Raw genomic sequence first — 13,305 nt, 5'->3', positions numbered from 1 at the left:
AGTCACCTCCTACTTCATGGGTTTCAGGCAACTGAATACAGCCAAATAAAACACTTCTAGAACTTAATGCTGCCTGTTGAAAACAAATGCTATTTAAAATACAATTGTCTTTCATTACTTTTTAAATTACCACAGATGACTTAATATGACTCATTATCCATCTAACGATCTGGTATGTTTCCAGCTGGGACTTCTGCTCTGGACCAGCCAGTTTGATGGAACCTTGCACAGTAAAGACCAGAGAACAAGGATTGCACAGTAGTCACAAGAAGAGCAAAAGCTTCTTGTGTATCTTGAGTTCATAGTCAGGACTGCTGTACATTTATCAACTACAAAGTTTTTAAAATCACTGCGCTAATCAATGTATTTAGGTATTTAAAAACAACTCTGGTTTGGGGTTTTTTTTTTAGTTTGGCTGGTCACCTGCAACAGAGCTTGTTTGGATGTGCATTAATGACCAGCCTATGTCCTGCCTTCCCCTTGTAGATGGTAACACTGGCACCTGTTAATGACAGACAGAAATTTGCTTTTTATATCTTAACGAAATTGCTCCACAGGAACTGTTTCCTCTCACCGTTCCCAGGGCTCACTGTGTGAGGGAGGGCACATCAGCTCCTTAGGATGGCAAAAGAGGAGCTTTAGATTTGCTTGAGCATTAGGGTAGCTTATCCAGCAGCTTCCACATAACCTGAGGGGAACCAGGGACACACTCCCAATACATACATCTGTTTTTCCCCCAAAGATTTCTGAACTGACTCCCTACAGAGCTTTCCAACTCTTTTAAAAACCTTGTTTTCATGTAGTAGATAAGCTCAATCTTAATGTCATCATGAAACAATACTTTCAGAAAGAATAGGGTGAAACTGTATTAAGATGCTGGGATCAAAACTATTTCAGCTACTGAAGAGGGCTTTAGAGGGGCAAAATAAAAGGCAATCCAGGAGTAAAAGGAAGGACTTGTAACTACTGAATTTCTAACAACAGATGCAGAAATCAGCACAGAGGACAGTGACCTGGAAGCACAAGCTATTTACTTGACAACTTTAATGTGTTTATGCTTCATAAATGCCTTTTTTTTTTTTTCTTTTTAAATAAAAAGGCTCCACAAGTCAAAGGAGAGAGCTATTTCGCATTTTGGCAAAGGGGCATAGCATACACCAGAGTATGAAAAATGACATTGATGCTAATTGAGCCAAAAGGTGTTTTAGACTTTCAACAGAAAATGCATACAGAACTATTCTTGCTCAAAGGGTGAGAGTTGGCAGCTAATCACTTTAAAACAAAAACAACAGAAAAAGTGCTCAAAAATTAATTACTAGCATATTTGTATGCCATACTTCTCACATGCTCTGTCTTGGCAGGCACAACTATTCTGGGGGGATATCAGTTTTACATTTCTGACTTCTGTAGAAAAAAAATAGATGAATGGTTTTAAACTTTGATACCAGCCTGGCTCCAAATAAGAAAGTTAGTTGTCCATTTATTTTACAGTTTCTAAATGAATGAGTCAGCGTAATGCCAGATGAACTGTACAGCATATAAAATCTGGACAGTAAAGCATCTGTATTTATCCTGCATCCAGAACTGAAATGGGCAGCAACACCACCAACCTCCCTGCCAAACCTAACATGCATTACTACTTGGCTATGGTGTTTCAGGTGTGAAGAAGCAGGACCATCTCCAAATGATAATCTAACCTGCATGGTCCACTGATTGCGGTATTTCACAAAAAACCATCAGCCAAGTTGCAGACTCTGAGCTGCAAATGTAAACCTTCCTGATGTAATCCAGTTAACAACCACCCTCAGAACCTCAGCATAACTGAATTGGAGGCACCAGGAATCTGAAAATCCTGTAACTTCAAGACCCTTTCCTCTCTTTTTGAAATGGACAGCTGGTTATACAACTGCTTAATAAACTTAGTACCACTCAGAGATTTTTACTTCCAAGGGAGTAACATCTGCATTACAACAAACATTTATCCCGGTGCTTCCTCCTAAAGAAGGGATCCTTCAACGCTCTGAGGCTACCTTGAGTGGTGAAATTGAAGAGTGCAGGTTTATCTCGCCCATTTGGTAACTTGACGTTTGGGTCCCGTAGTTCATCGAAGAAAGAGTGCGCGCAGGCCTCCAGGGGAGTCAGGCGGGCGGTGGGGGTGTACTCCAGCAGGCGGCTACATAGCGCAATTGCTTCGGGGGGAGTGCGGGGCCGGAAGACCTGTGGGGACAGCAAGAAAACAAGCAAGGAGAAACAGGTTGTCTGGCTAGGTCTTGTCTCTTTGTTGACCAGAAGCAAGTCAGAGCAATTAAACCTCTCACTGCCCAGCAAGCTGGAACAAACTTGCGGTTTGTGCTAATCAAAGTCCTGCAGTAAGTGTGGGAAAATCCATTCCTGGGGTTGAGAAAGGGTTAATTGCAACGCCTTGCACTAGAGTGAAGGTGCAATGCCAGCAAGAGACTTCATGAGAGCGCACTCAGAAAAACGACTTTGAGAATGAAGGGGAAACTCTTTCAAAAATCATGACAAACACACACAGGTGCTACCAGCCATGCATATGGGGTGGAGTGAAGGTGGGGAAGAGGGTTCACATGAGCAGGAGTCACTGAATGTAAAAATATAATGAAGCCCCGCTACGGTTTTGGGTTGGGGTTTTTCTGGCTAGTGAAGGAAGTCTTACTAACACCAACTTTTGCAGGCAGGCAGGTCAGACTGTTGCTATGGAGGCTGCTGTTCAGCTTTGGAGAACAACAAGGAAAGCACGGGTGGGGTACAGGAAATGTCTAGCTCCAATTTGCAAGTTACTCCTTCTGTGACCTTATTCTGGCAAGCTAATCCCATAAGTTTATAGGGATAATTCCTGCACATTTGGTATTTGTAAGGACAGCTGAAAATTGCATCAAGAAAACCAACTATTTTAGTCTAAAAGATTTTTACTTTGAGTGATTACAAAAAGCAGTTCTTCACTGCATCTTTGTTTTAAACATCTAAGAATGGTTCTATCCACTGCTAATCACACTCTCCTTTCTCATTACATTATAAGCAAAATAGGAGTTAATCATGTACATGACCTGGATGGCCTCCTCAAACACTTGTCTCTTGCTATGTTGCAGGTAAAACACAGTCTGGGGTAAAGGCAGTAGGGTGGGTGCGAGTGTTAAGTTCTGATGCCAGCATTTTTTGTAAAAATTGAGGTAATCCAAAATGCCTTTGCACCAGTGCCAGTGAACTCAAGCCACACAGCACCAAGGAGGAAAAAAAAAATTAAAAAAATTTAAAAATAGAAAGAAATACAGTGCATGACATGCTAGTTAATAACAGATGAGAAACTTGCACAGGCACTCCTTTAGTAGGTTTTAAACCAGGTATATATGCTCTCTTGAATGAGAATCAAACACAAAAACCAAGTTCTGCAGGGACTGAAATTTCCTGCCCTTGGTACCCAGCTGGGCCAGCAGCACTGGGCTGGCTGCAGTGTGTGCTGTACTAACTTGTGTGGCAAAGGAATCCTGACTTGGGGAGTCAGTCCTTTGAGGAGCAACGGACATGAAGAGCTGACTTTATTCCTACTACCAGGTTATTGCAAAACAAACTGAAAAAGTTTTCACACGAGGCCTACAATGACAAAAAGAAAGGCTGTAGCTTAACACTGCTGGCAGAGAACCTCTACTGACCACTGTGTCACCAGTGCAGGGTCACCTGAAGAGGCAGCAGAAGCTGCTTTGTGCCCACTGCCTGCGGAGCTTGGATTGCTGACCACAGCACACAGTGGATGCAATTATTACTCCCAAGTCACAGCCTGACCAGAACAAAATCCAAGACTGTCTCCAGTTAAAAAAAAACCTTGTGGCTTCCTCCCACCTCCCCACAGTAAGTAGCACAAATGAGTATGTCTTGAGGTAAACCCACAGAAGTGAAGTTGTTCTGTATTTAATATGAGGTAAAACTACTGAGGTCTCCCTCATGCACCTTCACAGTGATATTTTAACAGGCTTGATTTATCACAGCTTGAAACTTTAGTACTTCACTCTCAGCTGTGTTTTTCCCCTCAGTACAGCTCACATATCAGCCACTATACAGATTTTTAAAAAGAAAACCATTTTATTTCCTTAAGTAAAGATGACATGCCCTTATATTGAGAAAATTAGTAGGCAGACAGTCACAAATCTGACATATGTAAAAGGAGTACTTGCTTGTCCACTGAAACTCCTCATTTTCAAGTCCTTGAAACCCTACCATGTTTTCTAAACCCTGTTATGAACTTCTCAGCCTGCCTTTGGATCTGGAATTAGTCATTTGGGGTAGGCAGTTCCCAAAGTCTGCCCTAACTGCTTCCAACCAGGAAGGAGAAAAAAATAAAAATAAATATATATACTAGGAGGCCTCACATGGCCTTTCCCTGCAACAAGTGGTGACTAACACATGAAGCAAGTTACAGGTCTGTGCCCATCTAATCTCTATCACTTTGTGTTACGACATTGGCCTGGCTGCTGCCTCGAGGATGCAGTTTGAACTCAATTATTCCACTTCTAGCATTTCTCTCCTTTTTTTTCAAGGCTAGGCCTAGTAATTTGAAAAAATGTTTAAGTACATACCCGTACTCCTGAGGTGAAATGTCCTGTTCCTGACGAGTCCTAAAGATGATAATGCAGTGAAATAATCCAAACAGGGGGAGTCAATCCAAAAGAGAATAGTCCAGCAAGGAAAAATATAGCCAATATTATAAGAAATCCATGGTGTGGGGGACATAGTAAATGTTTATACAATTAGAAACTTTAAACATCAGTCTCCATAGCAGCAAGTCCAACTTCACCACAGTGTATGCCAAAAAAAAAATTGATTGTGCAATGGTGAGGCATAGTATAGAAACATTTCTATATGAAATTTATGTTCCAATGCCAGTGCATTTACTAAAAAAATAAAAAAAATTGAAATCAAAACTCTAACTTGAACTAAAAGGGTAATTGAAATTCCCATAATAAAGAATTTTCAGTCCTTGGTCCTGGATATAAACATCCACAGAACCAAGTGGCCAGATTAGTTTGTCTCCAAAGATGCATCCCACTTGTAAATCTGTCCCAGACACACAATGTAAACTTTTGGATGGTTTTGGGTTTTTCTCAAAAAAACCCAAATCCCTAGCAATTTGTAATTTGTGCTGAAGACAAAGTAAAAATCCGAGATCTGTATTTTAAATTTGGATACTTTTAATTTGTGTGTACTACGAGTACCTCAGGCCGCCGCGGATTATTCTCCATTTTGGATTGACATCCCCCTCCACTGGATTTTGTTTGCTGGCATTATCTCTTTAGGATTCTTCAGGAACTGGACGTACCACCTCAGGAGTGCGGGTATGGACTGAATTTCTCTCTATTGCGGGTTTATTCCCCCTCATACCCGTTGCACCCGTTATTTAACAAATTTTTTTTCTCCTCAATTTGTCCCCTCCCGCCTCCCTTTTGAATAACGCCCTAAGAAATAAAAGCAAAGCCCTCTACAGTCTTTCAGCTCTTCCCATTCAGCAAAGTTCCACCGGGAAAGCTGCCCGATTCACCCACCGAGAACTACACAAGCAGCTGCTGCCCATGGCAATGGCTACACAAGCACTTCCATGCCACGGGGCACCGATGCCAAGGCAATGCTGGGCTGATGCTCCGTGGTGGGAAGGGGCAGGAGGATGGACAGACAGTGGGACTTGTGAGCCGTGAAGCCCCTTGCACCTACATCTCAGCAGGAGTTTAAAATCTCTGTAGTTCTCAGTGAGGGAATCAATTTAAGTAAATAATCCGCGGATTATTTTTAGTCTGCGGACTAAAATTTAGTGCACGGACTAAAATCCGGCCCATCGGAGCAAAGTCTGTCTCGGTCTAAAATACATTTGGGTGAAAGCAAAAGAAAAAAAAAAAAAGAAAAAAAAAAGAAAGAAAAAAGAGAAAGAAAAAAAAAAGGAAAAAAAGCTAAGTGCACAAAGTGTTTGGGTAGACTGACATTTAGTATGCAGACTAAATACGGCCGGGCAAAAGGCACAGCAAGTCCACAAACAAAATAAAAACCAAAAATAAAACACTGACAGGAACTTTTAAAGCAATCAAATACTACCCCACCGGCGCAGCAATTCATTTTTATAAAATGAAACAAGACCTTGTGTAAGGCTATTTGCCCACAGGAGGGACCGAAGGCTCAAGTTTTCATTTTAAAAAATGAACCTGTTTTGGAGATAAACAAATGCAAAAAAAAGGCTTTACATACAATATTCTTCAAGAAAAATTTGCACTTGAATAACTCAAAACCTCTTGTTTCTGCAAAGCAAATGAATTTCAGGCTGAGACCCAGGTTGCTGGTTTTTTTCTTTGGGATTTTTTTGGATGAGTTACAAAAATCTCTGGATGATCATGTCAAATGGAAATGCTGACTCATCCAAAGCCACAGCTTTTGGTGCTTTTGTTGGCTTTTCCCTCCCCCTTTCAGATCCCAATAAATCTACACCTCACCAAAAAGCTGAGGGACCAGTGCGAGTTGTTTCTTTGTTCAGGCATGCTGGTGATGTTCAAATACCGACAGATCGTAAGAGCAAGTCAGCAAGGCCTGATACACTGCTCTCTCCTTCTTATGTTTAACTGCTATCAATGCAAATTTTTTTATGTTACTCCCCCTTCATTTTTCAGAAACTACCACCTTCTTCAACATTTCAAAAACTATTGTCAGGCTTAAATGTCCCTGGTGCGCTACACGGCTCTCATCCCCAAGAGACTTCAGTTCAGATCAAGGCTTTGTGCACTAGCAGAGTGGTCACATTTTATCTTACTAATTTGAAATAGCTCCTACCAGTGTAGGGGAGTTTACACCCCTTCTGAATTTTATGTTTCTGCACATACGGAAAGACGAAAGAAAAAGGATGGAAAGCACAGAATTCTCCTATTTCACTTCACTCACATCAGCATTCAGCTCTCAAATAAAACCACATGGGGCAAGAGCTAAGTATTGTTTGAACAGAATGGTTGCTCTGACTTTCAGTTCATTGACATTCCTCAAACAAACTTTCCATGCACAACACGAGCTCCACCGTCTTGGCATAATTAAGCCCCAAAGCCAAAGCTTCACAATGTGACACCAAGGTGCTCTTCTAGCCAGTGTGTATTAAAAGATATGATTTCATGCCATCAACCACTGTGCATTTTGCATGCAGATTCTGAATACTGCCCGCATGCTGTGCTCCCTAAGAGAGCAGAGGCTTATGAAAATGACATCTGTTGCTAACACATCAAGTTTGTGACACCACGGTTAAAAATTTCCTCACCAGCTTCAGACTCACATGCTTTGCCAAGAACCACCCACACCACCAATTCAAGGCTGACAGTCTGTGCACATCCTTTCAGTTTGTAAGCACATTTTTTATTGCACATGAACATTAGGTAAGAGAGAAAGCTCCTCCCTTCAAACAAAAGCTTGTACTGTTTACAAGCCAAGTCATCAATGTAGAACACAACCCTCAAATCAACTTTTAAAAATTGGTATCACACAATACAATTACTATGACCTTACAATATGAAGCAGCATTTTGATCACCCAAGTTTAACACAACAAGGCTCATGAGAAACATGACACAGTCACGAACACAAAAGGAGAGGCAAGAGACACACACAAGACAGCAACGTATGCACTGAGCTCTACCTGACACAAAAAATCCCAAAGTTGCATCTGAAGGTCTTGGGTCTAGTCTTGTTCCAAACGCCTAAGAATTCCAGAATGGGATTTTTGAAATATGCCATTTGGCTATTTTGAAGTGCGTAAAACTCACATGATACAAATGAAGGTTAAAAGATGTCCACAAAAGAGGCACTGGTGTTGGGAGATGTTTTAAAATATATATATAAGCCCCCCAACTTCTTTCTCTGATTAAATCCCTTTATGTCTTTTCTAAAAGCAGCTCAGAAATAGTAAACACCTTAATAGTCAAGAATTCCTGTCTGATGGCACTTAGACAGGGGAAAATGAAGTAAAGACAGAAGGGTTAAGTGGCTTACAAATGAGCCAACACAGAACTGGGAACAGGACCAGGAACCTGTCTTCAAAGCTACTTCTTGTAGAGACCACACACTTTTTATTGGGCTCCTTCCATTGAGGACCCTGTGGAGACAGAATGAGCTAGCATTTATTACCCAGTGCATGTGCTCTGCTTCTATCAAGCTCCAAAGGAAAGCAACAAAGCTAAGCAGAACAAAACAGCTCCCCTTCTTCTGGGAGGGGACCCCCAAAAATGTACCTCTAGAAGTGCTCTCAGCCTCACTGGGACAGCTGCTATGAACAGCCTAGACAGATGTGTTGCAATGGGATGGCTAAACAGATGGTACATTGCAGAAGACATGTTAAACTTAGCATTTGATTTCCGTAGTTGCACTGATGGAAATCCTTTCTTAATGTTACATTAGTGCTCACTCGTTTGCTGTTAAGCAGTACTTTCTTTACTGCATACAAATTGGGCAGAGGCAGGGCAATTTACCACCGGGCAAACCTGGCTTCTTTTCTCGGCCATATATGATAAGAGATTTACACTGTCAAAAGTCATTGCTGCTACAAAAAGAGATGGCAAACATGAACTTGCCAGAATTTTTTTTTTTTTCTTTTAAGATAGTCTCCAGCAGAAGTGTTTTCACTCTTTGCTTGTAAAGTCATTACACATCAAGCAAAAAACAGAGCCATACTCTTTAGAAAGAGGTCAGGGCACAGTTTCACAATAGGCGTAAATCAAGTCCAGTTCATGATGGAAAACAGAGTTCTGCCCTTTTGGATATGCAGGCCTGCCCTGGTCCCTTGTCCCAACATCTGCAGTCTGGGCAGAATGGTCAGTTAGGTAAAGAAAAGTGATCCAAATCCTGAACATTTGTGTTGTTCAAGAGGTTTTTGCTACCACGCAAAGCATAATGCATATCAGGAATATGCAGGTGGGAGGTGGAGAACTGACCCTGTTCCATGATGAAATTAATACCAGTTATGAAACAGCAACCAAAAAAAAATCTCATCCTCACTCTACCTTTGTTCCTCTACAAAAGATCACACCTGAATCTCAGAAAGAAGAGTTTGCATTTTCATCTTGAATCCAAATCCAAGTCCACTTACAAGATTTCTGATAAAAGAGTTTTCACTTTCTTTCATCATCAGTTATAATTAGAAGTGACAAAATGAGCTGTCTGTTTATCCATTTTATTGTTTGGTATTCTTCCTTGAATCTACAGTATGAGCAGTCACTTTGGAAGCATTACAAGCAAAACAATCTGCTTAAAAACTAGACAAGAATAAGGAGAGCAGGAGTAGGACAGGATGAAGACATGAAACCAATTCTGGAGGGTGAAAAAACAGGGTCACTGATAGAGACCAGGGTCTACATCCCAGTCCCAGAGTGTGGGGAAGACAACAGGACTGTCTGCTACAAACACAGAAATATTCAACATTCAAGGTAAAGTGATTAGGATGGAAAAACATATATAAAGAACACACATACACACAAGAGGATATCAAGACTAAGATATTTGGCAACTATTTTATAGTATTAGCAGAAATTACTTCATAATACAGGCAGAAATATAAATTCTAAAGTCAATATCCAAAGCTACTCTTTAACACAACCAACTGTGGTTCTGCACAACTTCAGCTGCAGCCAGAATTGGCCAATAGCTTTGGAAAAGTGCCAGAAGGGATGAGCTGGAGTCTGAAGTTTCATCTTAGACACTGTTTTCCTATGCTATAACCATTTGACTTAAAGACACAGACAAAAAACCACCCTGAATAGTATAAAAAACGAAAAAAACCCCCTAAACCAAAAAGGAAGTGCTTACAAAGTTGGGAGGGACCCTGCCCTAATCTCCTACAAGTTTATTGTGAAGGCACAGTGATGCAGAGAAAAGTCCTCATGTATTCATCCACAAGAGTGCACACCAGAGGGGCAGAGATGCTCAATACTAATTTAGACATGACAGTTTTTCTCCCCATCTCTTCTACTGTCAGGCAAATGACTCCTGTCTTCTTCCAACTCAACACTGACTTGGAAATTATTATTCAGGTGCCAGCTAAGTATAGATTTGGGGATGGTGAATAAAGCCATTCTCTTGAGTACACTCAAACTTATCTCACCAAAAGTATGTTTTAAAAATGCCAGCATGTTTCAAAAATCTTGCAAGTACTTTCAGAACAGGAGAAACAAAGGCAACCAAACCACAGCACACTGAAGAGACTTGCTGTCCATTTTTAAGAGCTGCCTGCAGTAGAAACTGTTTCTGTGTCTATACAATGGAGACAAGGCAGAGGTTATGATTACAGTAAAGAAAACCACCTTTGCTGTTACAATTTGTATTGTTATGCCATCACGAAACATGGGCATATATATGTATATATATATATATATGCATATCTTTCATTATACTGACATTATACTGGCAAACATACTGGCAGCATCCTTAGGTGGGGAAAAGAAAAAATCCAAGAGAGTCATTTCTCCCACACAGAAAGGGCCTTAACTACATAATTATATTACATTTACTACAATCTTAGTAAGATCCTTTACTAGCTGGATGCAAGAGGAAAGGCGGGCTGTCGCAGTTGGACATTTTATATATTTCTGGAAATTATCACAGCACTGTCTCTGTTTTTCATTATCCCAAGGATCTGAGACCTGAAGGTAGCATCGGAGTAATGCCAGGATAAAGGCCAGCTGTAATGGAGCCATGGTAAGCAACACCTATCTACCATGAGCTTATCAAGAATGCCTTTAGACCTTTTGTTAGCTGTCCCACTGTCCCTTCCCCTTCCAAAAGGGCCAAGAGATTCACAGGAAACTAATTACCAAAGCTGAACTTCAACAGCCCTGTCATGTACAATCTTGCACTTGATCCCAGATTTCCTCCTTGGCTTTCCACTCACAGAGTTATACAGTATAGATGAAGCTTAGTCAAAAGAAGAGAAACAGGTATAAAGATTAGTAGCACAGATCAGACTGCACTTCTGAGAAGGAAGAAGGCTTAAGGAGTTGAGGTGGCTGAAAGACACAAGCCAAAGACATGACTCAGTAAAAACAACAGCAGCAAATCTCCAGAAAACATAGCAACTTTTACTTGATGAGCTGATAACCATTGGAAAAAATGGACTGGTTTTCCACCGCAAGATATACCTGAAGACATGACTGTGTGTTTAAAAGCCTACCTATTTTTTCCTGACTGTTGTAAGTCAGTCACATTCACACTCCTGCAAAACACTGCTTCTCTTATAATAGGATGCCACTTACTTCACAGACCAAGGCAGACAAGCTGTAGGATGCACCTCCATGAATACAAAACGTTCTATACGATGTGAAAACAAAGGGAGGTTTGGATGAAAAGAACATTTAAGTTACTAAACACACTGGTATTCTGAAAAGGACCCCCTGCCAAAGAACCAAAATGTCCTGGATTCCTCCTGTTGAGGCTGGGGTTGTAGGAGTAAGTGACAGAGGAAAAGAAAAGGGAAGCCCTGTCTCTGAAGAATGGTTTGAGAGATTCCTGGAAAGTTCAGATTCTCTTTTCTTTTGCTAGGGACATGTCGAACTTCCATCATCAGGTGCCCCATGCATGTGAACTAGTATAAAAACACACATGTGCTTGGGCAACACAAAACTATACTGGAGACATGAGAGAGAGGCCTCTGCATGTTTTATAACAAGAGACTCCAACTCTTAAATTAGAAATTTACTTCAATCTCAAGTTGTCAACAGATTGAAAAATCAGTCTGATAACAGCTTGCACTGCAAACTTACACTATTGCTGCAACATAAGAAAAATATTTTTTAGAGTGTTAGCTTGACTTTTCTCATAATTTAAGAAGAAAGGACCTTGTTAGTTTGAGATCTCTTTCTTCATGCTACTTCACAATAGTGAGTATCAATACTGTATTAGGACGATACCCATCCATTTCTACTGAAAAGTGTAAGATACATCAATGAAGTTAGGCTTCAAATGTCCATAAAACTTGTGCTCAAAATTCCAATTTTAGCCCAAACCATATTGAATATGAAAAACAATATTCCTTCGTGTATTTGTCCGTCTTCAGCCTTAAACAATTTTCTCTGTCTCTTTAAAAAACCCAGAATATTTTACATTGCACTGTGATCCTCTATGACAACCAGCCACCATTCTTCTTCACCAAGTAGGTAACAGCAAGTGCAGCAGATTACACATCATCACACCAATACTGAGCAGGAAAGTAACATATCCATGCCTCTCAGAAATGTCTCAGAGAGCAGACCAGAACCAGATACATCCAACGCAAGTCAGCACCACAGAATTTCAGATGCTATAGATATGACAGCTTCCAAATAAAATTCTTAATTACCATATATGTACACTTTTGCAGACCATGGAAGTTCCCTGAAAACAAGAGCAAACCATGGACCTTATTTTTGTATAGATTATTGGCCTGGAAACAACCAGCTCCAGACTGCATAGAAACATGCACTGGGCACCTCGACTACATGAAATAACTACAAGCAGGACCTACAAATGCAACTTTGACAAATACCCATGTTATACTAAACAGCACAAAACAAGAAGGAGAATGCTCTCATGTGGAAAAGCTTGCAGCAGGGAGCAACTATATTCTCAGTAGTTCTCTCTCAAACATGCTGAAACTAGCTGCCTGGAAGTTATTCCACACACACACAAAAGAATCCTTCTGTCTGCCGAGTACTCTGGTCATAACTACTCAACAAAAAAAAAAACCACCTTCTATCTACTTAATCTTCAGTAACTCTTCATCTTAGATGGCAAAGATCTGTGCTTCTGCAGATGCGAGTTCAAGTCCTGTTGGCAACTAGCTGTAGCAGTCTAGTTACATACACAGTCGTAACAACAAACCACAACCAACAACATTACCACTTTCACTTCCTTAGTCACTCCTGTTTTTTCAAAGCCAAAGCTCTGAAGAGGTTTTTCTTACACACTTTTCAATTCTAAGATAGAGAAGCTCTAAGAGGACTACCTACACCCACTGACATGTCATCAGATGTTATATCAATAAAACTGGGTAAGAAGAACCAATTCTACATAATACTACTACTTAAATCTATTCTAGCTCAACAGGCTCAAAACGTTGAAAGGAATGGATCTTGAGAAGTAATACACCGAGAAGATGAGAAGATAAGCATCATTACCAGCATTATGCTGGGTAATAAATTTTTAGATTTAGCATTTGTATAATAAGTACAGATCTCATAAATGAAGTTTCATGTAACCCAATTGTAATAAACTGGTTTAACTGCTATCTACACCCACCTGATATCAGGAA

The 13,305-nt window shown here is 40.5% G+C and overlaps 1 protein-coding gene across 2 annotated transcripts in view; it reads right to left on the bottom strand.

Annotated features, from left to right (window-relative positions):
- The window catches only part of GSK3B (glycogen synthase kinase 3 beta), a 149,309-nt gene that overhangs the window by 15,918 nt on the left and 120,086 nt on the right, over window positions 1–13,305 (bottom strand). The window contains exons 9-10 of one of the 2 annotated variants that reach the window (XM_042031728.1): window positions 4,593–4,631; window positions 2,031–2,217 (exon numbers count right to left, since the gene is read on the bottom strand). In XM_042031728.1, the coding sequence (XP_041887662.1) occupies window positions 2,031–2,217; window positions 4,593–4,631 (226 nt within the window). The remainder of the gene's footprint in view (window positions 1–2,030; window positions 2,218–4,592; window positions 4,632–13,305) is intronic. The other variant, XM_042031729.1, reaches the window with a different exon arrangement.

This window comes from Corvus kubaryi, unplaced genomic scaffold (assembly GCF_017639235.1).
Source record: "Corvus kubaryi isolate FWS band 111438036 unplaced genomic scaffold, C.kubaryi_AGA036_p1.0 37341, whole genome shotgun sequence".
NCBI lineage: Eukaryota > Metazoa > Chordata > Aves > Passeriformes > Corvidae > Corvus > Corvus kubaryi.
This window is presented reverse-complemented; position numbering and strand designations above follow the sequence as displayed.